Below are 23,064 nucleotides of genomic sequence, written 5' to 3'. Positions count from 1 at the left end.
CTGCTCTATGACAAAGTAAGTTAGTATCTGGTAGGATTTTTAGGTAATTAAATACCAACTTTTATCCCCGATCTTCCTGAACAGATTATTAATAGTTTTTCATAAGACATTAGTGGTACATGAATCATACAATAAATAAACATTGAACAAAATGAACTTAAGTTTCTAACATATAATATACAATATTTTGTCAACATATACAATATATAAGGCAAAAATGAATGGCAATATACAATTTAAGTTCTTATCAATGTGAAGCAAAAGTTGAAGTCTGAAATTTCCATTAATCAAAAGTCTTAAATTTTCATCAATCTACAATACCAATGTAGGATTTTTGAAGCTAGTAGATTCAATAATCTACCTTTTATTCTACAAACCTGTATCACTGTGTAGAGCAGGCTGGCATTGAATTCACAGAGAGCCACTCCCATATGTGTCCTGAGTGACTAGAATTAGAGGCGTGCGCCACCACAGCAGGCCACTAACTTTTTATACAGATCATTTACTTCCCATTAATTTTTATTCCCCATTGTTCGACATTGCACCCATGCTTTTGAGTTTTCGGGTAGAATAAAACAAAAGTCATCATAATGGGAAATGGTAATTTAATAATTTTATGGTGTGAGCTATTACATTTTCTCAGGATGAAAGAGCATATAAAGAATATAGGACATGGGCTGGAGAGATGGCTCAGAGGTTAAGAGCACTGGCTGCTCTTCTAAAGGTCCTGAGTTCAATTCTTAGCAACCACATGGTGGCTCACAACCATCTATAACAACCATCTATAATGAGATCTGGTGCCCTCTTCTGGGCTGCAGGTGCACATGCAGGCAGAATACTGTATACATAATAATAAATACATCTTTTTTTTTTTAAATGAATGGTTGAGTAAACATCGAATTCTGTAAAAATCTTAAAATTCAGAGGTGAGAAAGCTTGCTGTCATCAAGACTAGGCAAGCAACTGGGTAAGCTCTGGAGAAATAGGCCAGGAACCTTAGGGCAGATCTCAGTCTTGAAGCCAGGAGTGGCAAGGCTGGATTTGTATTTGAGATGAAAAGTTACAGAATGGAAGCAGGTAGAGCGCGGACACTAAAGCAGCCATGTGTGGAGGCATACGCCTCTAATCCCAACACTGGGGAGACCCAAGTCAGAAGCCAACCTGGGCTGCAAAGCAAGATCCTAACACAGGCAAGCAGAGCATATTCCCTCCCCACATCACCAACCCCGCCCCCAAACCAACAATGGAAGACAAAGAAAGATGGATAGAAAGTAAAAGAAAGAGCCAGGTATATGGTGGCGCACGCCTTTAATCCCAGCGTTTAGCAGGCAGAGGCAGGCGGATATCTGAGTTCGAAGCCAGCCTGGTCTACAGAGTGAGTTCCAGGACACCAAAAGCTATACAGAGACACCCTGTATCGAAAAAACAAACAAACAAACAAACAAAAAGTAAAACAAATACAGTTACTTCTTATAGCTTAAGTTCACTGAAGGTGAGGCCCACAGCTACCTAAGCTCTCTGGGCACTAGCGAACTGCATTTCCCATCATGCTTCGCGTCGGGGCGGTGGCTTTCCTGGACCACAACTCCCGGCAAGCCGCCTATCCCGGCGGCGCGGCCCGGAGCAGGTTTGACGGGAGGAGCGGCGGCGGAGGAGGAGGATGGAGTCGGTGGTGTTCCTCTTCTCGCTCCTCGACTGTTGCGCGCTCATTTTCCTCTCCGTCTACTTCGTATCCTTGCTTGAGATGGGCGGCGGCCGCCTCTCATCCCCTGAGCTGCCGCCGGGGCAAGGGCGGAGGGTGGGCCCGGCGGGCGCTGGCAGGTGTTGGGGTGAGGGGGCGGCGGCGCGGGCCCGGTTCTGGAGCATTAGGACTTGTGGCGGGCCGGAGCCGGCTTCCCTCTCCCTCCTCCCCGCCTGCCCTGGGCCGCCGGTGCCTCCCGCAGAGCGAAGCGGTCCCGGGCGGTAGCTGGCGGGCGGGTCGCTTCGCTGTCTACTCTGGTCCCGGGCAGCACCCTTGCCCCTTTGTCCTCGCGAGTGTCTGGGCTTCTGGGGACTCCCCACACCCAGGAGATGACTCATTCCAAGAATGGGCGATGCGCTTCCTTCACGTGCAGCTCTTTGGAGAGTTTTTGAAGAGAGTGACTGCAGAAGCATCCGCAAGGAGGTACTCGATCAGCTAAAAGAGGACTTTTTTATCCTGCAAGCGGTAGTGATTCACTGCAAACTTTTGACATAAACAAAGTGGCTTTAGGTCAGGGATACCCAGTTTCTGTTAGAAATAAGTTAAAGTGATCCTTTGTTGATCTGGCATGTGGCTCTAGTATTATGCCTCCATAGATTGGATAAGGTGTTTTACCCAGAGAGCAGGAAAATAGGTTCATCTGTGACTACAAGTAACAATGTATCCCATTTATGAAAAATGCTAAGCCTGAAAGTAGCCTGTTTTTACCACAAAGTAACCATGTGAGGTAATGCATCTTTTTTTGTCTAGGTTTTATCATTTCTATGAAGTATGTATTATTTGAAACATGTTATATATGATAAACACATACAATTTAGTCACTTTAAAAGCTCAAAATACAGCCGGGTGTGGTGGCGCATGCTTTTAATCCCAGCACTCGGGGAGGCAGAGGCAGGTGGATCTTGTGAGTTTGAGGCCAGCCTGGTCTACAAAATGAGTCCAGGACAGCTAAGGATACACAGAGAAACCCTGTGTCGAAAAACCAAAAATATAAAAATAAATAAATAAAAAAGCTCAAAAAAAAAAGTTCAAAATACAGGAGTTTATTAGGAAGATGGCTCTGTAGAGTAGATTGGAAGATAAACCAATTGGCAAGCGGTTCTGAATTTGAATTACAGTGTTAATTATGTTGGCATTGACTGATGATGAATTTGTGGGGAAAGTGATGAGATAGGAGATACTTGGTTGAGAACATTTTACTTTTTTTTTTTTTTGAGATAGTGTTTTCTGTATCCTGTTCTAGCCTTAAAATTCAAATTCACTGTTTAACAGAGGATGGCCTTGAACTTCTAATCCACTCATCTCCTGAGTGCTGGAATTGCTTTCTGAAAGATAAATAGTACTTGGTTGTTAACAGGAAGTATAATTCCTGAGGCTTGACATGGGGCTCGTTGGGGGTAAAGTGCCTGCTGTGCAACTGTGAGGACTTTGTTCTGATCCCCAGCGCTGGGGAAAGGGAGGCAGAAGGATCCCAGGGCCTTGTTGGCCTGCCAGCCTAGTCAAACAGCAAGTTTCAGGGTTAGTTAGAGGTCCTGTCTCAAAAAAACAAGGCGGAGAGAAATAGAAGATGGGCATCGTCAACACTGATGCATATGTGGGCACATACATATAGCTAAGGAACACCCAAATTCTGTATATATAACTCCTTATCTTGATCACCAGATCATTACATTGTCTGATTTAGAATGTGATTACATTAACGCCAGATCATGCTGCTCAAAATTAAACAAGGTAAGACATTCTTTGCTCATTTTTGGTTGAAGCCAATTCTTTCCATATTAAGTTTTATTATAGGTAGTCAACATTTGCATTTTTTTGTTTTACTATCTTATTGTTTCATTGTAATGTTGTAGATAGAATTGCTGTGTTTTACAGTATTTTAGATCATGAACTTATCTTAGATCTGCCTTTAAATTTTATTTCTTCACTTTGCATGTTCCTGGTCTTCTTGTCTGCATGAGGCTACTTGTTCTTGTTTTCTGTGCCCATACTGCCACCTCCCACTCACGGAAAAAATGTGCAGTCTGTCTTTTGTTGAATGAAAGAAGACCTTCCTTGTGTGGTTTGTGGAAAAAAGTGGACTTACTTAGTTTTGCTTTAAGGCCATTCTGTATTTAGCATAATAAGAACATTATATTGGCATACGTCCTCTCAGCTTGGGAGCTTAATACAGATAAAGGAAAGCCATTTTATAAGATATGCAGACAAAGAAGCTTTCTGATAAATATACTGAGGGCACTCACTTTTTGATTGATTTGAAAACCAGTTCTCAGCTGGGTGGTGGTGGTTCACGCCTCTAATCCCAGCACTCAGAGGCAGAGGCAGGGGGATTGCTGTGAGTTCAAGGCTTCACAAAGCCTGATCTACAAAGCTGAGTCCAGGATAGCCAAGATAACATAGAGAAACCCTGTCTTGAAAAACAAAAAACAACATCAATCAATAAATAAATAAAATAAAAAAGAAAGAAAGAAAAGAAAAGAAGATGAGTTCTTATGTGACATCACGTCTTCAGTCTATTGGAAAACAAAAACCAAGAGGTTCAGAGGGGTTGGTTGTTAAATGTTCCCTCTCTGAAAATACCTGCTTCCTGATCCTGCCGTACCTGCCTTGGGGTAGTTTCTATTTTTCTTTTCAGAGTAAGTTGATGTTCCTGTATTTGTGTCATTATGATCTACTCTTGAAACACTGAGGTCTTCATTGCTGAACCTCAGAACAGACAGTGGTAACACTTCCCCTGAACCCTGTATTGTTACTCTCCTTGTGTTAATACTTTTCACATTTCAGCCAGGCAGGGATGATTTAATCTCAGCCCTTTAATCTTAGCCCTTTGGAGGCAGAGACAAGCAGATCTCTGAGTTCAAGGTCAGCCTGGTCTACAGAGGGAGTTTCAAGATAGCCAGGGCTACAAGGAGAAACCCTGTCTCAAAAACAAATAAACAAAAAAGAAAGAAAAAGAAGGAAAAACAAAACAAAACAAAAAAAAACCAAAGGGGAAAAATGTCAAATACTTCTTTTATTTCCATAGATTTCTGTTTATCTCTTACTAAGTTTTCAGATACATCTGTAAGCCCTTCAGTACTATTTTCTCATGGTGAAATGTTGGCTGTGGTAGTGAATGCATGTAGTCCCAGTAGGTAGGAAGCTATGGTTTTGAGGCCAAGCTTGCACTTCAGAGCAAGACCCCTTCCACTCTTTCTCCAGAAGATGAGTTGGTACAAGATGAAAATGGTGATTGAGTTTTCTTTCCCAGGCCTGCACCCTCACGCTGCCCTCTCGTTGCCTGTCTGAGGTGGTTTCGCAGTTCTTGGGTCCTTGCCTCCCTTCTTCCCTGCTGCTTCATTTGGGGGAGCTTCTTGATGTACGGCTCGCCTGTGCTTGACCGTGTCTTACTTGGAGCCTTGATTCCATCTGAGTACACGGTTATAGCCTGACAAGTATTTTTTTCTTTCTGACATTCTCTTTAATTAATTAATTAATTTTGTATACGGCACTCTGCCAACCCTAACCTGCGCTCCAGAAGAGAACACCAGATCTTGTTTTAGATGGTTGTGAGCCACCATGTGGTTGCTGGGAGTTGAACTCAGGACCTCTGGGAGAGCAGTCAGTGCTCTTAACCACTGAGCCATCTCTCCAGCCCTTCTTTCTGACTTTTAAAGGCATTGCTTAGTAATCTTCTGCCATCCATTGCTATTCAAGTTAGTACCCTTTTGTCTTATTTTCAGCTATGTTCATGTGTAGTCTGTATGTGCAAGTGAGTACAGGTGCCTGCTGAGGCCAGAGATGTCAGTTCTTACTGGAGTTTGAATTCTAGAAGGTTTTATCTACCTGATATGGATTCTGGGAACTGAAGTTGTGTCCTTTGCAAGAACAATATGCATTCTTGATCACTGAGCCACATCTCCAGTCTTATTTTTTAATCTTTTAAAAAAGATTTATTTTTGTTTTTATTTGTGTGTCTGTGTGAGTCCATGCCAGTAATGTGTAGGTACCTGAAGAGGCCAGAAGAGGCATGGGACCCCCTCCGACTTCAGGCAGTTATGGGCCACTCCTTAGGGTGCTGGGAAACAAACTCAGGACCTCTATGAGCAGCCAGTGCTCTTAACTCTTAGCCACTGAACCATCTCTCCAGACCCCATGTTAAATTTTCTATTCCTTTTTTTATATTTTGCTTTTTTGAGAGAGGGTTCCTGTGTGTAATTACCCTGCCTGTACTGGATTTACTTTGTAGATTTGTAGACCAGGCTGGCCTTGAACTCATAAAGATCTTTCTGCTTCTGCCTCCTGAGTGCTGGGATTAAAGGTGTACGCCACCATGCCCAGCTAAAATTTCTATTCCTATATTGTTTTTTTGAGGCAGAGTCTCACTAGGTAGCCCTGGCTGGCCTTGAACTTGCAGTGATATCCTTGCGTTCCTAGTACTGAGATTGCTGGCACTTATTACACCTGGCCATTTATTTCAATTTTATCTTTCTGCATGACATTTGCTTCCTTAGGGTTCTGGAGATGGGGAAATTTTGGTGGTGGTGGGTTTGTGATTTTAAGATTGGCAGTCTAACTAAAAAGGCATGTATTGAGTATGAGTCATGCTAATATAGAGCAGGAGGCTTTAGCATTCTGGCATACATACTGAATAGAAAGTAATAATCTGTTTTTTCCCTAGTTATTCAGGCCTGCTTAGTGAAAGAGTCTAAGCCTGTGCTTAGGGGGAGATAGTTTTGAACTGCTACCTAATGTATTTGCCTAGAGTAAGAAGCTACAGAAACCCACCTGGGGTTTCTGAGTCTAAAACCTCTCGATATATTCACCAATTTGCCTTAAGTGTCATGTTTAGCCGGGAAAGATGAGTCGCAGAGATGTCATGCTTTGTTCTTCGCTTGCAGTGGGTAATACCAGAGTTGATCGGTCATACCATTGTCACTGTGTTAATGCTTGTTTCGTTGCACTGGTTCATCTTCCTTCTCAACTTACCTGTCGCTACTTGGAATATATATAGGTAAGTATAGTTTGTTTACTGTGTTGTGATGATATTCTTAGAAACATAAGCAGCTGGGCGTGGTGGACCATGTTCATAGTCTAGCACTTGGGAGGTGGAGGGTCAGGAGTCCAGCTTTGGCCATTTAGTGAGTTTGAAGACGTCCTAAGGTACATGAAACCCTAGATAAAAGAAAATAATTAACAGCAGGGCTCCCCCAAAGTGTCCCAGTAATTAAAATAAAGAACAGCAAAATACTTTATGGATTTAGAATACAGTATTGTTCACTTCGGTATGTCAGTCACATAGTAGTTTGTGGGCCCCTCCCCCATGGATCATCTGCCACTGGTAGTAAGGCACAAAGCCCACATGCATAAGAGTAGTCTACTGTTCAGTTGTGATGCCTAAAGACCTGTAAAATGTAATCATTGCCGTGAGTATCATTTTCTTCTAAGAACAGTCAAAGCTTTGAGACAATAAAACCTTTCTTTGTATCTGTAATGCTGGAAATACATCAAAGAAGATTGCATTTTAGTGCCTGCAAAGTAGGTAATTTGGGTTTGGGATTTTGTTTGTTTGTTTGTTTGTTTTGAGGTTTTTGTTTGTTTTTTTCAGGACAGATTAAATAATTAAATTTTTTATTGAAAATAATTAGGTAGTAGGGAGCTAGATAGCTGAGTGGTTAGAGCACTTTACTGCACAGTAGTGAGTGTGTGTGTGTTGTTTTCAGTGGAAACCTTGGCTGTTCTCTTTTACCATGAAGACTCAAATGCTGGAGTGAAAGCCTGCTAGCTCAGGGAGGCAGAGAGAGCACCCAGCTGACCTTCCCGCTCAGCTCATGTCTCAGAAGGAAAAAGCTCCAAAAGGCTCAGGAGCTCAGCTGACAGCCCAGAAGGAAAAGGCAAAAGAAACCCAAAGCCAGCCAGGCATGGTGGCGAACACCTTTAATCCCAGCACTTGGGAGGCAGAGGCCAGCCTGGTCTACAAAGCACATACAAGACAGCCAGGGAGGGCTGTTACACAGAGAAACCCTGTCTCGAAAAACTAAAAAAACAAAACCCTAAAAAACAAAACCAAAAAACCCAAAACCAAGGCCAAAGACTTGCTAGCTCAAAGCTCAAAAAACCAAGGAGCTAAAGAGCTGAAAACTAAAGAGCTCCTTCTTGTACGCAGAGGCAGGCAGGCAAATCTGTGGCCAGCTTGGTCTACATAAAGCACTCTAGGACAACCGGAGGGACACAGTGAGACCCCCCCCCCCATCTCAAACAAAACACAAACGTAAGGAGTGCTAGTGAGGTGCTCTGTGGGCAGAAGTGTTGGCTGCCAAGCTTTACAACCTAAGTTTGATCCCTGGAACCCATGTGATAGGACAGAACTGATTGCTAATGCAGCTTGTTCTTTGACTCATGTTTGCTTCTCTGACCTCATGTTTTTTCTTGACAGAAACATGTATCCTCTCCTCCATCCTATCACACCTGTACTTGTTTTTGAAAACACACACACCACAGACAGACAGACAGACAGACAGACAAAATAATAAAGTAAAAAAAGGACGTGGAAAAGTGTTGGAGCTAAGCATGGCAGAACACATTTGTATTATTGACTGGGAAACTGAAACGGGAATTTCAAAGTTGAGGCCAACCTGGGCTACACAACAAGATTCCATCTCAAAAACCAAAGTCTTCCTGGTAGTGGCCCTGACCAGACTGTAAGGAATCTATATTCCCAGGATGAGGCTCAGATTAGGATGTTGGCCCATTATGAGAGAGCAATAAGAAAGTTGAAAAAAGAAAATAATACATAAAAAAAAATTCTACCCCAGGTGTATACAGTGCTATAGAAAAGAGGTACAAAGACTGACCAACTTTTCCCCAGCTGAGGCAGGGCCTGATGCGCAGGGTGTGGAGGGTGCTGTTTATTGGCTTGCTCTCCCTGAGTCACCCTCCCATCAGTCGTTTTATAGAAATGGCTTAATGGGAGGAAGAATTATTTTTAGCTTACCATGTCAGAGCTTTCAGTTCATGGTTGCTTGGCCAGAATGTGCTTCTTCACTCCATGGCAGCTAGAAGCAGAGACAAAGGAAAATAGAAAGGAAGGGCAAGATATGGCCCCAAGCACATGTGCCCAGTGACATCCCTCTATGTAGGCCCTACCTGCTGCCTTCCACCACTTACCAATACCGTCTGCATAGTACAGCGAGGGACTAATCCATTGATTGAGGCACGGTTTTAATGATCTAATTGCTCCTGGAAGCTTCACAGACACACCCAGAAGTGTGGGTTACTAATCTGTCCTTTCTTTATCTTCTACGTTGACAATCAAAGTTAACCGTCCCTAGCTGGGCAGGTGTGGGGCTGGGCGGGGAGAGCCTTTGATCCCAGCACAGGAGGCCTAGGCAGGCTGATCTCTTGAGTTCAAGTGTATTCTGGCATACAGAGCAAGTTCCAGGATATCCAGGGCTACACAGCGAAACCCTGTTTTCCAAAATACAAAACAAACAAAAACAAAATCATCATCATCATTTCAGGAAATTTATTTAGAAATAGTCCAGGGAAAACACTCATAGTCAAGCTGTTATAGTTTGTTATTCAGTGAAGAATTGGAGAATAAGACTTCTTTACTTACGTGTGTATAGATGTATGTATGTGTGTGTCATGTGTGCGGATGCCACTGGAGCCTCTGGAACTGGAGTTAGATTGTTTTGAGCTGCCATGAGCCAGTACTCTTAACCACCGAGCCATTTCTCCTGCCCTAGAATTATTTTTTATGTCAGTAGATTCTCTCTCTCTCTCTCTCTCTCTCTCTCTCTCTCTCTCTCTCTCTCTCTCTCTCTCACACACACACACACACACACACACACACACACACACACACACACACTTTTGTTTAGTTTTTTTTAAGGGGCAAAAAGCACTCATTGGCTGATTGTTAAATATGATGTTATAAGATACTATTAGAATAAAAATGAGTCATGTGTGTTAGCTGGGATTAAAGGCATGTGCCACCACGCCTGGCTACGTTTTATGTTTGTTTGTTTGTTTTTTTAAGATTTATTTATTTATAATGTATACAGTGTACACCTACAGGCCAGAAGAGGGCGCCAGATCTCATTCTAGATGGTTGTGAGCCACCATGTGGTTTCTGGGAATTGAACTCAGGACCTCTGGAAGAGCAGACAGTGCTCTTAACCTCTGAGCCATCTCTCCAGCCCACGTTTTATGTTTTTAAGCAGCAAGATTATGCTTTGGGGAGATTTCTTTCATAAGCAGTATGTGTTGACTAGAGAAGGGCCAGGATAGTGAGAATTCAGTTCAGAGACTGAAGAAGAGATTATATTGTTGTATTAGTGAGAATGCAGAAGAGACGGTTTATACAGGGCAGTAAAAAGGACAATGGCAGGAGGTCAGTGGCAGGCTGTGAAGGATGAGGGACAAGAGCTGGGTAAGAAGAAGGTTGTAAGGGTCACCAAGGAACCTAGGGACATAGATGCTGACCTGCCAATCTTCTTGAGACTATTTGGACATATTATTTGGATATCCAAGTGAAAACACCCTCTATTCAGGTACAGATAGGCCAGTAGGATTTAGGAGAGTTTAAGACTTGTGAAGCTCAGAGAGGCTTTTACATTTCACAGAAATTGCATTGAGAAACTGTATGTGGCAAGAGTGAGGAAATCAAGAAGCCCAGACATGCAAGCAGGAGGAGGTTACTTACGGTGCTGTGTTCAGACATGTATGTTTCATATACGGCACCACCTGGATGGTGAAGCCTAGGCATGGGACCATTGATTCTCTCATAGTTTTCCTGCTCAGTTCACATAAACAGGTTTCTGAGAGCCAGGTGTGGTGCTACAAGCCTGGAATATCAGCACTCAGGAAGTTGGCAAAGATGATCCTCAAGTTCAAGGCTAGACTGGACTGTTACATCGTGAGTTAGAGGCTGGCCTGAGTGACACACTGGGACCATGCTTAAAAAAGGGTTAGGAAAATGGCTCAGTGGGCAAAGTGCAGGCATGTTTATGGGAGTTCAGATCCCAGCATCTGCATGAATCCCCAGTGGCCATGTTGCCTGAGCCTGGACTCTCAGGTGGAGGCAGGTTATCCCTGGAGCAAACTGGCTACCTAAACTAGCTGAAATAGGGAGTTCTTGGTTCAGGCAAGAAATCCTGCTCCAAAATATAAGGTGAAGAGCTATTGAAGAAAACACTTGATGTCAGCCTTTGGCCTCCGCTTGCACACATGTACATATAAGCCTGTGTGCATATATGTACACACAAAGATCCTTAGAAGTTTCTGAGAACTTTATAACATTAGTTTGGTTTTGGAATCTCTTTTAACTTATATCTAATGAGGAAGAGCTACAGAGAAACAGAAGATGTGTAAAAGGTTCTCAGTATTTAGTAGGTATTACCACTATATTTGCTTCAGTGGGTAGAAAATTAAATGAAAAGTCAGCAGTAGCTTCCAGAGGAAAAGCAGATGGTAGACATCAGTCTGAATTTGATGTTGCAACGCCTGGTTCGGGTTTGCAGGTTCATTACTATTACGAGAGTGCTTTTCAGTATTCACGCTGAGCTCTGACCTCCTTCCCCTGTGTGCTCCTTGGCCAGGTTCATTATGGTGCCAAGTGGTAACATGGGAGTGTTTGACCCAACAGAAATACACAATCGGGGGCAGCTAAAGTCACACATGAAAGAAGCCATGATCAAGCTTGGTTTCTACCTGCTCTGTTTCTTCATGTATCTCTATAGGTAAGTTGAGCGCCCTCTTCTCAGCATACTGGATGCCATGCCTGGCTTTGGTTCATGAGGTATTACTATATATACTGTAGAATTGTGTACTAATATTGTAAAACTTTGGGGAATTATGTGACTTTACTGTGGCTGTATATATTTTTTATGTCATTAAATTGGTGTTTTATCTAACCTATAGAGTTTTCTATATTACCGAAGTTACTTCTTAGCTTTGAGGCTATTAACATGTTTAAAATTGCCATTGCTGCTGGGCATGGTGGCGCACACCTTTAATCTCAGCACTCGGGAGACAGAGGCAGGCGGATCACTGTGAGTTCCAGGACAGCCTGGTCCACAAAGAGAGTCCAAGACAGCCAGGGCTATAACTCAGAGAAACCCTGTCTCGAAAAACCAAACCAAGCCAAACAAAATAAAAAAGCCAGAAAGAAAATTATAGATAGATAATATTTTATCTATCTATCTATATTTTTTTGCTTCCTATTGATTAGAAACTCTTGTTTTGCCAGGCATAGTAGTACATGCTTTTAATCTTGGCACTCAGGAAGCAAAGGCAGATGTTGACTTGATCTCTGAGTTGGTCTACATAGTGTGTCCAGGTCAGCCAGGACAACATGGAAAGACCCTGTCTTCCCCCCCAGCCTAACTCCCCAAAAAGAAGAGAAGAAATAGAAGAAAAAAGGGAACCAGGTTCAAGTTCCAGCACCCACGTCCAGTTCCAGGGGATCTGATACCCTCTTCTCAACCTGTGGGATCGCTTTGAGTTCCAGGCCAGCCTGGTGCAAAGCAAGTCCAGGACAGCCAAGGCTAACCCTGAAAAACCTTGTCTTGAAAACCAAAAACAAACCAAACCAAACAAACAAAGAAACAAAAAAGATTGGGTCTTGCTACATAGTCCAGTTGGTCCTGGAACTTCTGGCCATTCTCTTGCCTAAGTCTCCCTAGTGCTGGGATTACAAGTATGTACCATCCATCACTCTTGGAAAGACAATGGCTTGGCTTTGAGTTTTAGGGTTTGTGTGTGTGTGTGATTTTTCTTTTTTTTTTTTTTCTTTTCTTTCTTTTATTTTTTTTGTTTGTTTTTTGTTTTTCGAGACAACAAGAGTTTCTGTGTGTAACAGCTCTGGCAGTCCTGGACTCGATTTGTAGACCATGCTGGCCTTGAACTCATGGAGATCCGCCTGCCTCTGCCCCCCAAGTGCTGGGATTAAAGGTGTGTGCCACCACTGCCTGGCCTCTGTGGTTTTTCAAAACAGAGTTTCTCTGTGTAGTCTTGCTGTCCTGGGCTCACTTTGTAGACCATGCTGGTCTTGAACTCACAGAGATCTGCCTGTCTCTGCCTCCTAAGTGCTAGAAAGGCATGAGCCATCATGCCTTGCTTCAGTTTTGTATTTTTATTTGTATGGTGTTTCGTTTGTGTACCCACATTTGTGCCTGGTGCTTTTGGAGACCAGAAAGTTTTGGATCCCCTACAACTTGACTTACCATTATGAGCTGCTATATAAGTGCTGGGAACTGAAATGGGGTCCTCTGCAAGAGCAAGAAGTGCACTTAAGGGGCTGGAGAGATGGCTCAGAGGTTAAGGGCACTGACTGCTCTTCCAAAGGTCCTGAGTTCAATTCCCAGCAACCACATGGTGGCTCACAACCATCTATAATGAGATCTGGTGCCCTCTTCTGGTCTACAGGTGTACATGCAGGCAAAGCACTGTATACCTAATAAATAAATAAATCTTAAAAAAAAAAAAAAGAAAAAAGAAGTGCACTTAAAGCCAGGCATGGTGGTGCACGCCTTTAATCCCAGCACTCAGCACTCGGAGGCAGAGGCAGGGGGGTTGCTGTGAGTTCGAGGTCAGCCTAGTCTACAGAGAGAGTCCAAGACAGCCAAGGCTACACAGGGAAATCCTGTCTCAAAGGAAAAAAAAAAAAAGATGGGCAGCCTATTTTGTCTGGGCTGGTGTACCCCTTGTGGAGTGTCCCTTCCCCTTTTCTGTCCTCCTTTCCCCTTGGTCAGCTTGTTGTTTTGGCCACATCGTTGTTGCCTTACCACCTGATTGTCATCCATAGTTGAAAGGATTGAGATGGATGCTTTTGTTTAAAAGTTATTTTATTACCAAATGTCAGCTTTTATATGAGGTATTTTATGCTTCTCTCACACCTGTTACAGTACAAGTCACATAACAAGCATTCAGGGATTGTTAAATGGGATTACAGTTTGGGGAAAAAAGATGTTCCCATTGTTTAGAGAATGGTGGAGCCATGCCGTTAGCTGGGGCCAGGGTGCTTGCCTAATGGGATCTGGGCTCTACTTCCTCTGTGTGCCTCAGAGTTTCATCTAAAATGGGCTTACTCAACCCTGATGGAGTTGCAGCATGAACTAAGTGCCTGTAAAGTGCTTATCTGTAGTAAATTTAAAAATCTCAAAATATCAGCAACTGCCTTTAATCCACACTGTACATTGAGTATGTATAATATGCCTATTTATTCTGTTAGTAACTGAGTAACAGGGAGGTTGTTTCTGTGTATCGTAGTAATTTTGGTCTGTTAATCGAGGTTGATCAAGAACAAGGTTGATCCCTGCACATCAAAGGAAAGGATTATATTTATTTATTTCTGTTTGTTTTGTTTTGTTGTTCAAGACAGAGTTTCTGTGTTTAGTCCTGGCTCTCCTGGAACTTACTCTCAGGTTGGCCTCGAATTCACAGAGATCTTCCTGTCTCAGTCTCCAAAGTGCTAGAATTAAAGGTGTATGCCACCATGCCTGGCTATATATATATATATTTTTTTTCTTTTTTCTTTGGTTTTTGAGACGGGGTCTGTCAGTGTAGTAGCTGTGGCTGTCCTGGAACTCTCTTTGTAGTCTAGGCTGGCCTTGAACTCACAGTGACCTTCCTGCCTCTACTTCTTGAGTGCTGGGATTAAAGGCATAAGCCACCGTGCCCTGCTAGATTTCTTTTTTTTTAAATTATTTATTTTTATTTTTTATGTGCATTGACATTTTGCCTGTGTGTGCGTCTGTGCAAGGGTGTCTGGAACAGGAGTTACAAACAGTTGTGAGCTGCCTTGTTGGTGCTGGGAACTGAACCCAAGTCCTCTGGAAGAACAACAGCCAGTGCTCTTAACTACTGAACCATCTGTCCAGCTTCTATATTTCATTGTTTAACCGAAGTGATTTTCTTGACTATTTCCTGTCTTGACGTCACCTCAGTGACAAGGAGCAGCATAGATCTCCACAGTGGAAGTGTTCAGCTTGGCAGTTGTGGTCTGGAGTAGTACATAGATTAGAGGAGGGGGTGCCTGAGTCTTGTGTCCTCACAGCTCCCAGACCACACAGGAGCATGATGGGCTGCAGGAGACCTCACAGCTGCACTGAGCTAAGGTCAGCTGCCCGAAGGAAGTGCTTCAGAGGCTAAGCCTGAGAGGAGTTACTGGATCATTAACAGAATGGCGGATTCTACACAAGACAAAGATCTGGTTAGGGGATTGACGTGGTTGGGTTTTGTTATTGTTGTTTGTCTGCCCTGGACATAAGTATTTTTTATTTATTAAGTTAAATTACTTATTTATTTACTTATTTATTTAATACAGAGTCTCTCTGTGTAGACCAGGCTGGTCTTAAACTTACAGAGATCTACCTGTCTCTACCTCCTGAGTGCTAGGATTAAAGGCGTGCGCCTCATCATATTTAATTTAATTTATTTATGTTTGGTTTTTCGAGACAGGGTTTCTCTGGTAGTCTTGGCTGTCCTGGACTCACTTTGTAGACCAGGCTGGCCTGGAACTCACAGTGATCCACCTGCCTCTGCCTCCTGAGTGCTAGGATTAAAGGCCACCACACCCGGCCACCATATTTTATTTTTAGTTTGTGTGTGTTTGTGTATGTGTGTACGTGCACACTCATGCATGTGGACATGTGCATGTGAGTGCAGGTGCTCTTGGAGGCCAGAGGCATTGAATCTCCTGGAGCTGGAATTACAAATAGCTTTTGTGAGTCATCTGACATGGGTCCTCTGCAAGAGCAGTAAGTGCTCTTCTCTGCTGAGCCATCTTTCCATCCCCTACTTATTTGTAATGACAGCATCAAATTGTTTTTAGATTTTACTCTCCCTCTCTTTATCTCCGTTTGGTTATTGTTTCAATGAGAATGTTGGAGGCTTACATCTGAGTTTTCTTTCTATTAGGTTTTAAGTGACTGCAGTGAGTATGTCTTGATGAATCTGGGTGTGCAGATCTGAATGGACCAGATCCCAGGGGAGTCCTGAGGAAACAGTAGTAATTCCAGTTTCTTCTTTCCACAGCATGATTCTAGCTTTGATAAATGACTGAAGCTGGAGAAGCCAGGGTTGAAGCCAGCCTACACTACACTGCACAGTGAAGAGCCAGAGACTACGTAAACTATCCTTAGAACCGTGACCAGAGCAGTATATATTTTGGTCTTTGAACAAAAAACTATTTTTGCTGTATTTTTACCACATAAAGTATTTAAAAAAATGAATTGAGTTTTTGTAGATTTCTGACTTCTCAACCCCAACACATGAAGGTGTTTTATATCCCATGTGGCTGTTTGGTAGAGGTAGGAATGTGTACCAGCTTTGCATGCCAAAGAAATAAAGAACACACCTTAAAGAGCCCTTAGTACAGAGGTTCTCAGCCTGTGGGTCACCATCTCTTGGGGGGTCAGACGACCTTTTCACAGGGAGTTCGTACGTCCATTGAAACCACCCATATTTACATTGTGATTCGTAACCGTAGCACAGCAAAAGTAATCCTGTGGTTGGGGTCGCCGCAGCGTGAGCAGCTGTAGTAAAGGGCTGCAGCGTTAGGAAGGGTGAGAACCACTGCCTTAGTAGATGAGCCGGACTTTCCTGAAGTCTGAAAAGCCAGAGCAGAGAGCAGCACAGCTAATCTGGACACAGGAAGAAACTTAATTACTCCTCTTGCCTATACTTGGCAACTTCATATTAATGTGGCTTAAGGATTTGGGGGACTTTTCAGCTAAGTCAACAGAAAATAACATTTTAAAATATATTTATTTGGGGCCAGGCGTGGTAGTGCATGCCTTTAATCCGAGCACTCAGGAGGCAGAGGCAGGAGGATCACTGTGAATTTGAGGCCAGCCTAGTCTACAAAGTGAATCTAGGACAGCCAAGGCTACACAGAGAACCCTGTCTCGAAAAAAAAAATAATAACAATTATTATTATTATATATATTTGTTTAAAGTATTTGAAATCTTATAAGCCATGTACCCAGGTCCTGCTTACACAAAGGACAAATAAATTTTAAAATCAAGATTTTATCAAGAGCTTTCATTTTAAAGCTTGTACTTTTATAATCATCACTACTCTTCTAGTCCCTGTGGCTCTTGCCAGTCCTTATTTTTGCATCATAACTGTATTTGAGCTCTTTAATAATCTGTTTTAGAGCCAGGCGTGATGGTGCAGACCTGTAATCCCAGCACCCGGGAGGCAGAGGCAGGCAGATCGCTGTGAGTTTGAGGCCAGCCTGGTCTACAAAGTGAGTCCAGGACAGCCAGGACTATTACACAAAGAAACCCTGTCTTCAAAACAAAACAAAAAAATCTGTTTTAGTGGATTTGAAGAGGTGATTTGGTAGGAGACAGGAAACCAGTCACTGTTTATAAAATGGCCTGTGAGCACTCACATGGTGCAGAATTAACTGCAACTCCTTTCCTTTTGCAGTGACCACTGTGGACTGGGGAACCCCGCATGGGCCATTGCATGCTCATGGTAGTAGCTAACTACTCTCTTGTTCTGGATGAGAGTGAGTGGGTTAACCTTGTAGCCTGCATCTATCATATCTTGCAGTGTAGCGTGAATCTGGCAATTGGTCCTCAGTCCTATTTGCACTTTAATGTTGGTATCTTAAGCACTGACATTTAAGGAACCATGACTGTTCACTGTGGCATAATGGACCTTGGTGGCAAAACAAAACAAAGTGTATGGTAGAAGCAAGAGAGCCAGAAAGCTGGATTCGCTGTAAGAATGGGAGAAGTGCTCTGGCCACACCAGAAGAAAGGATTGGGATGGCATGCAACGGGAACTTGATTCCCTGGGCCTCTTTGAAATCAGCAGTTCTCCCTGTAGCAACCTTGTGTTTCTGCCTAGAAAAGGGCTAGGAAGCTACAAATAGTACAAATACAAATACTTTGTTTTTATTTTCTTCATACCTTTTCCCTCTGGGGCACCTTCTGCTTAAGACTCCTACCCCTACCTTCCCGTGGCTCTCAGGGTTACGCAGGCTTTTCAGGCAGACCTGCTGGGGGCTTCCTAGAACCGAGAGACAATCTATCACACTTAAAGTAGCTCCAAGACATAGAAGCCATGTAGCCTAGCACCTTTGGGCTATCAGTTGTGTGTCAGGCATAAACTGCTGAGGCAGAGGAAAGGAGAAAGCTGCCTTGTCTATACCAACGGAACAAATTCTGCAACACTGGTTACAAACGAAGCACTTTCTTTCTCATATTGCTTGTGTCTATAAAAGCCAGTAAAGGGGAGTCATTCCTCTGAGGTTTTTGGAGGGAGAGGGTTGCTTCTGAAAGTGATGGACAGGAGGAAGCAAGCCCTAGTCCTAGTGGCTGAGGTTATGATGTCCATGGAGCTGCTATACGGTGATTAGAGTGTTGCAGAGGATCATGTGTCCTAGCAGTTTCATCTCAAAGATGGAGAGCAGTGGCCTAGAGATTGTCAGAGGTCCAGTTGAGCCTGGTGCCCTCCTGTATCCTTCTCCCTGCCCTCTGTGTGTTGAGGGCCTAGCCAGTGAAAATGACCATGGGGTGCTGAGCTGTGTCATGCTCTCCTTTTCCTTTTAGGCTTTTAACAACACTACCGTATGTTTTGGACTATAAGATGCACCTGACAATAAGACACCCAGTTTTTAGAGCAGTAAAACAAGAAAAACAGCCAGGCCAGGCGTGGTGGCGCAAGCCTTTAATCCCAGCTTTTGGGAGGCAGAGGCAGGCAGATCACTGAGTTTGAGACCAGTCTGGTCTACAAAGTGAGTCCAGGACAGCGAAGGCTACACAGAGGAACCATGTCTCAAAAAACCAAAAAAAAAAAAAGCAAGAGAAGAAAAGATAAACAGTAAAAACAGCAATTGGACCATAAGGTATACCCTAATCCCCCCCTCCACACACACACTTTTGGAGAGAAAAAAGTTCATCTTATAGTCCAAAAAATATGGTATATGCTATTAATCTAGAGCTGAGGAAGTAAGATCTGAGGTGCAGCACCACTTGTCACATCCAGCAGGCCCCTTTTCATGCCTGCTACATACGAGAACAATACAGCCAGAGCCTAGAGCCTTCCCTCTGATCTGGTCTGTCTTTAAACCTCTGGACTGTCTCCTGTGGAAAGTACTCACTGCTCTCACATGCTGTCTCTTGTATCCTACTAGACTGTGCGCTCCTGGAGGGCAGGGTCCATTCTGATCACGTTTGTGTTGTCGCCTTCCTCTGCTGGCGCCTAATACAGTGCCTTGCACACAGAAACAATAAATGGCTATTGGATAACAAACTAATTTGATTGTGTGGTTCTGTTACTTAAGTCTGACTGGTGTCCGTATTTAAAGAAGCAATAATGGAAGCTGGGCATGGTGGCGCACACCTTTAATCACAGGAAAAAAAAAAAAGGAAGAAGAAGAAGAAGCAATAATGGAACAATAGAAGTATTATTTTTTAAATTATTTGTGTTTTATGTGTATTGGTGTTTTGCCTACAAGTCTGTGTAAGGGTGTTGGATCCTGTGCAACTAGTGTAACAGTTGTAAGCTCTCATATGGGCACTGGGAATTGAACCGGGGATTACTTTGGAAGAGTAATCAGTGCTCTTAACCACTGAGACATTTCACCAGCCAAATAACATACTGAACTAACTAGTAAGACCTAGACCTAAAAGGGAAACTGCTTTATTGGGTTAACTTCAAACTGCTGAAAGTAATTTTGCTTACAAGTAACATTTTTTCATTAGTTATGAATTATCATGTACTAGGTATAATTGTGTCTCTCCAATGTCTAGATAAACTTGTTTAATTTTTGGCTTTTGTTGTTGTTGGATTTTCAAGACAGGGTTTCCCTGTGTAGCCCTGGCTCTCCTAGACTCGCTTTGTAGGCCAGGCTGTCCTCGAACTCACAGCAATCTGTCTGCCTCTGCCTCCTGAGTGCTGGGATTAAAGGTGTGCACCACCACAGCCAGCTGATAAACTTGTTTGAATAATGCAGAAGTAAAGTACCCTGAACTGGGGTACTGCTCAGTGTTGGCGCAGCTTACTTTGGCATGAACAAGGCAATAGGTTCCACCCCCAGTACCACAGAAGGGGACATTTGAGATGGTGTATTTGCCATCTAGGTTTGGCAACCATAGGTTTTATCTTTTATTAATTTATTTTTTTTTTAAGTATAGGTGTTTTGACTGATTGCATGTCTGTGCACCACAAGTGTGCAGTGCTCCTGGAAGCCGGAAGTGGGTGTGGGATCCCCTGGAGGAGGAGTTACAGACAATTGTTAGCTACCTTGTGAGTACTGAGAATCTAACTCCGAAGAACAGCCAGGGCTCTTGACTGCAGTCGTCTCCCTATCATGCTGTTTTTAAAGACAGACTCTCCTGTGTCCCAGGCTCGTCTGGAACTCAGTATCAACCAAGCTATACCCCAAGTTTTGTTCTTTAAACCAAACATACTATCTTGCCATATCCTATAATAGATTGAAATATAAAACTGGGTAGCAAATGCAACGCTGTTTAAAAAAAAAATGGCTGTTGTATTGAAGAGATGGCTCGGAGGTTAAGAGCACTGGTTGCTCTTGCAAAGATCCTGAGTTCAATTCCCAGCAACCGCATGGTGGCTCACAACCATCTATAATGTGATCTGATGCCCTCTTCTGGCCTGCAGGCACACATGCAGGCACAATACTGAATAAATAATAAATTCATAAATCTTTAAAAAAAAATGGCTGTTGAGGATTTTCATTGAAGCCTTTCTATCTGGGCTCCAGAAACAAATGTTCTCAAATATTTTAAAAAGCAGAAGGTAGGGCTGGTGAGATGATTCAGAGGTTAAGAGCACTGGCTGCTCTTCCAGAGGTCCTGCATTCAATTCCCAGCAACCACATGGTGGCTCACAACCATCTCTAATAAGATCTGGTGCCCTCTTCTGGCCTGCAGGCACACATGCAGGCAGAACACTATATAATAGATAGATAGATAGATAGATAGATAGATAGATAGATAGATAAATCTTTAAAAAGGAGAGAGAATCTTGTTTAGGAGCTGGAGAGATGGCTCAGAGGTTAAGAGCACTGACTGCTCTTCCAGCAGTCCTAAGTTCAATTCCCAGCAAGCACATGGAGGCTCACAACCATCTATAATGAAATCTGGTGCCCTCTTCTGGCACACAAGCATACTTGCAGTCAAAACACTGTATACATAATAAATAAAGAAAAAACATCTTAAAAAAAAAAAAGGCAGAAGGCTAGCCAGGGTCATTTCGAACCTCAGCTGCAGTGACCACAAGAAGCCACAGCACCGACTTTGTACCGCAGTCAAGTTGCTCTTTAGAAAGGTCTTTTCAGTTTACAAAGACAGCTTTCCCCTGCAAGGCTGGGTGGGGAGGAGGGCGTGGTAGGTGGGTGGGCACAACTACCTGAAGCTCAGAGCTTTGACCGTGGCTTCCTCCATCGTCAGTCTGTTTTGCTGCATCCATTCAAGAGAAATCTCGGGTCCCATCTATGTCAGTTTCCACTGAACATTAGAGCCTGGTCAGATGTGGCTGGTTTTATTAAAAGTCAGTGGTGGACGCCTGTAAGTCTCAGCACTGAGGCTGAGGCAGCGCGGCTTCCAGGCCTGCTTGCCTTACACTGCCAGGCACATCTCAAAACCCCAAACTGAAAACACATACACCACACACCTCAAATATGCCAAATTCCTGCTTTCTTTGTTGGCTTTTATTTTATTTCTTTCCAGACAGGGTTTCTCTGCTGTCCTGGACTCACTTTGTAGACCAGGATGGTCTCAAACTCACAGAGATCCACCTGCCTCTGCCTCCCTGCTGGGATTACAGGCCCAGCTATCGAAAGGTCATGGTTAAGTTTCTGCAGTGCTGTTTGGCAAGTACTCTACCACTGGGTTGTACACCCCAGGCCTGGTATAGTAAGATGTCATACTATTCCATGGCTCTCCTGACATCTCTTCCTCTCTGTTCACTGCCCAGGGCCTGTGCTGTCAACTTAGGACACTTGACCCCATCTTACTTCCATTAACTCCAAAACCACTTACTCTTGTCTGGCACTTGAACAAAGGAGTTTATCCACTCCTAAAGCTTGCTTCAAACTGCTCATTCTCAAAGGAAGAGGACTTGGATCCAGTTGTGGGTGGTTCCCTTCTAGACCTTGATGTCTCTGGAACCGATCTACCCAGGGCCTGCTTATTCCACAGACAGCATTGAGTTGAACATCATTTAACTGAAGGCAACACATTAACTGCTACGGCTGCTGCCAACAGAGAGCCACTGGACAAGCCAAGTCCTCTGTAGCAAATCTGTATATGCCCCTCCCCCAAGTGGGCAGCTTTGTGGGGTCAGATCTCACCCTCCGTCTTGTGGAGGTGGAGCACCTTGTTTCTGTAACTGCCCAGCACACCCCAGGAGAGCTAGTCAGCTACCTTCCAGGTCACTCTTGGTCTCTGCTTCTCAATCTTACTAGGATTGCAGATATACATCACTATAGCCAGCTTGTCTTGAGTTCTGGAGGATGAATTCAGGCTTATAAGGCAGGCAAGTGCTTTTATTTGTTGAGCCACTGCCTCTGTACAGAATCTACTTTAATTTTTTAAAGATTTAATTTTGTGTATCTGCATGTACACCTGCACATCAGAAGAGGGCATCAGATCACATGGTTGTGAGCCACCATGTGGTTGCTGGGAGTTGAACTGAGGTCCTCTGGAAGAGCAGACAGTACTCTTAATGCTGAGAACTGAACTCAGCGCTTTACATATGCCAGGCAAGTGCTACACTAAGCTACACTCCAGCCTCTATAACCCTGTTTCTTAGCCAGAAGTTTTTTTTCTTTTGTTGTTGTTGTTTTGTTTTTTGGAGACAGGGTTTCTCTGTGTAGCATTGACTGTCCTGGACTCACTTTGTAGACCAGGCTGGCCTTGAACTCATAGCGATCCACTTGCCTCTGCCTCCCAAGTGCTGGGATTAAACAGTTGGTAGTTTTTTACCAGTTTCATACCTGCTTCCCCTCAGCTAGGAAATACATAGTATATGCCTTATAAACTGACTGCATTTCTAAGATTAAGTGGCTTGTTCACAGGGGCTAGAATACACTAGGCACTGTGGGTGTAATAAGTTTGTCAGAATCCCATAGTAACCAAGTAGATATACATATGCAATCGGTGGTCAGTCCCTCCAACTCGGCTTCTAATTGTGTCATCACTGGAGTAGTACAGTCTAATCTTATGATGGTAAACACCAATCCCTGGATTAGTGGCAGGATACTATACAGCTATATGAGACTCTTCCCCCCACCCCCAGACAGGGGTTCTCTTTTTAACAGCTCTAGCTGTCCTGGAACTCTCTGTAGACCAGGCTG

General features: G+C 43.4%; 1 protein-coding gene across 2 annotated transcripts; it reads left to right on the top strand.

Annotated features, from left to right (window-relative positions):
- Positions 1-1,483: 1,483 nt before the first annotated feature.
- On the top strand, positions 1,484-18,555 carry CNIH4 (cornichon family member 4; the record flags this gene model as incomplete). Of its 2 annotated transcripts, XM_084793957.1 has the most annotated exons (5): positions 1,565-1,729; positions 3,404-3,472; positions 6,622-6,734; positions 11,323-11,463; positions 15,761-18,555. In XM_084793957.1, the coding sequence occupies exons 1-5, from the start codon at positions 1,661-1,663 to the stop codon at positions 15,786-15,788; spliced, it is 420 nt and encodes a 139-aa protein (XP_084650083.1). In that variant the 5' UTR covers positions 1,565-1,660. The 2 variants fall into 2 exon arrangements, with proteins under 2 accessions (XP_084650084.1, XP_084650083.1); XM_084793958.1 differs by lacking the exon at positions 15,761-18,555 and having other exon boundaries at positions 1,484-1,729; positions 11,370-11,463.
- Positions 18,556-23,064: the final 4,509 nt, after the last annotated feature.

Source organism: Acomys minous (genome assembly GCF_964271855.1).
Source record: "Acomys minous genome assembly, chromosome: 1".
In the NCBI taxonomy this organism is placed as follows: domain Eukaryota; kingdom Metazoa; phylum Chordata; class Mammalia; order Rodentia; family Muridae; genus Acomys; species Acomys minous.
The sequence above is the reverse complement of the archived record's forward strand: the minus strand, read 5'-3'. Positions and strand labels throughout refer to the sequence as shown.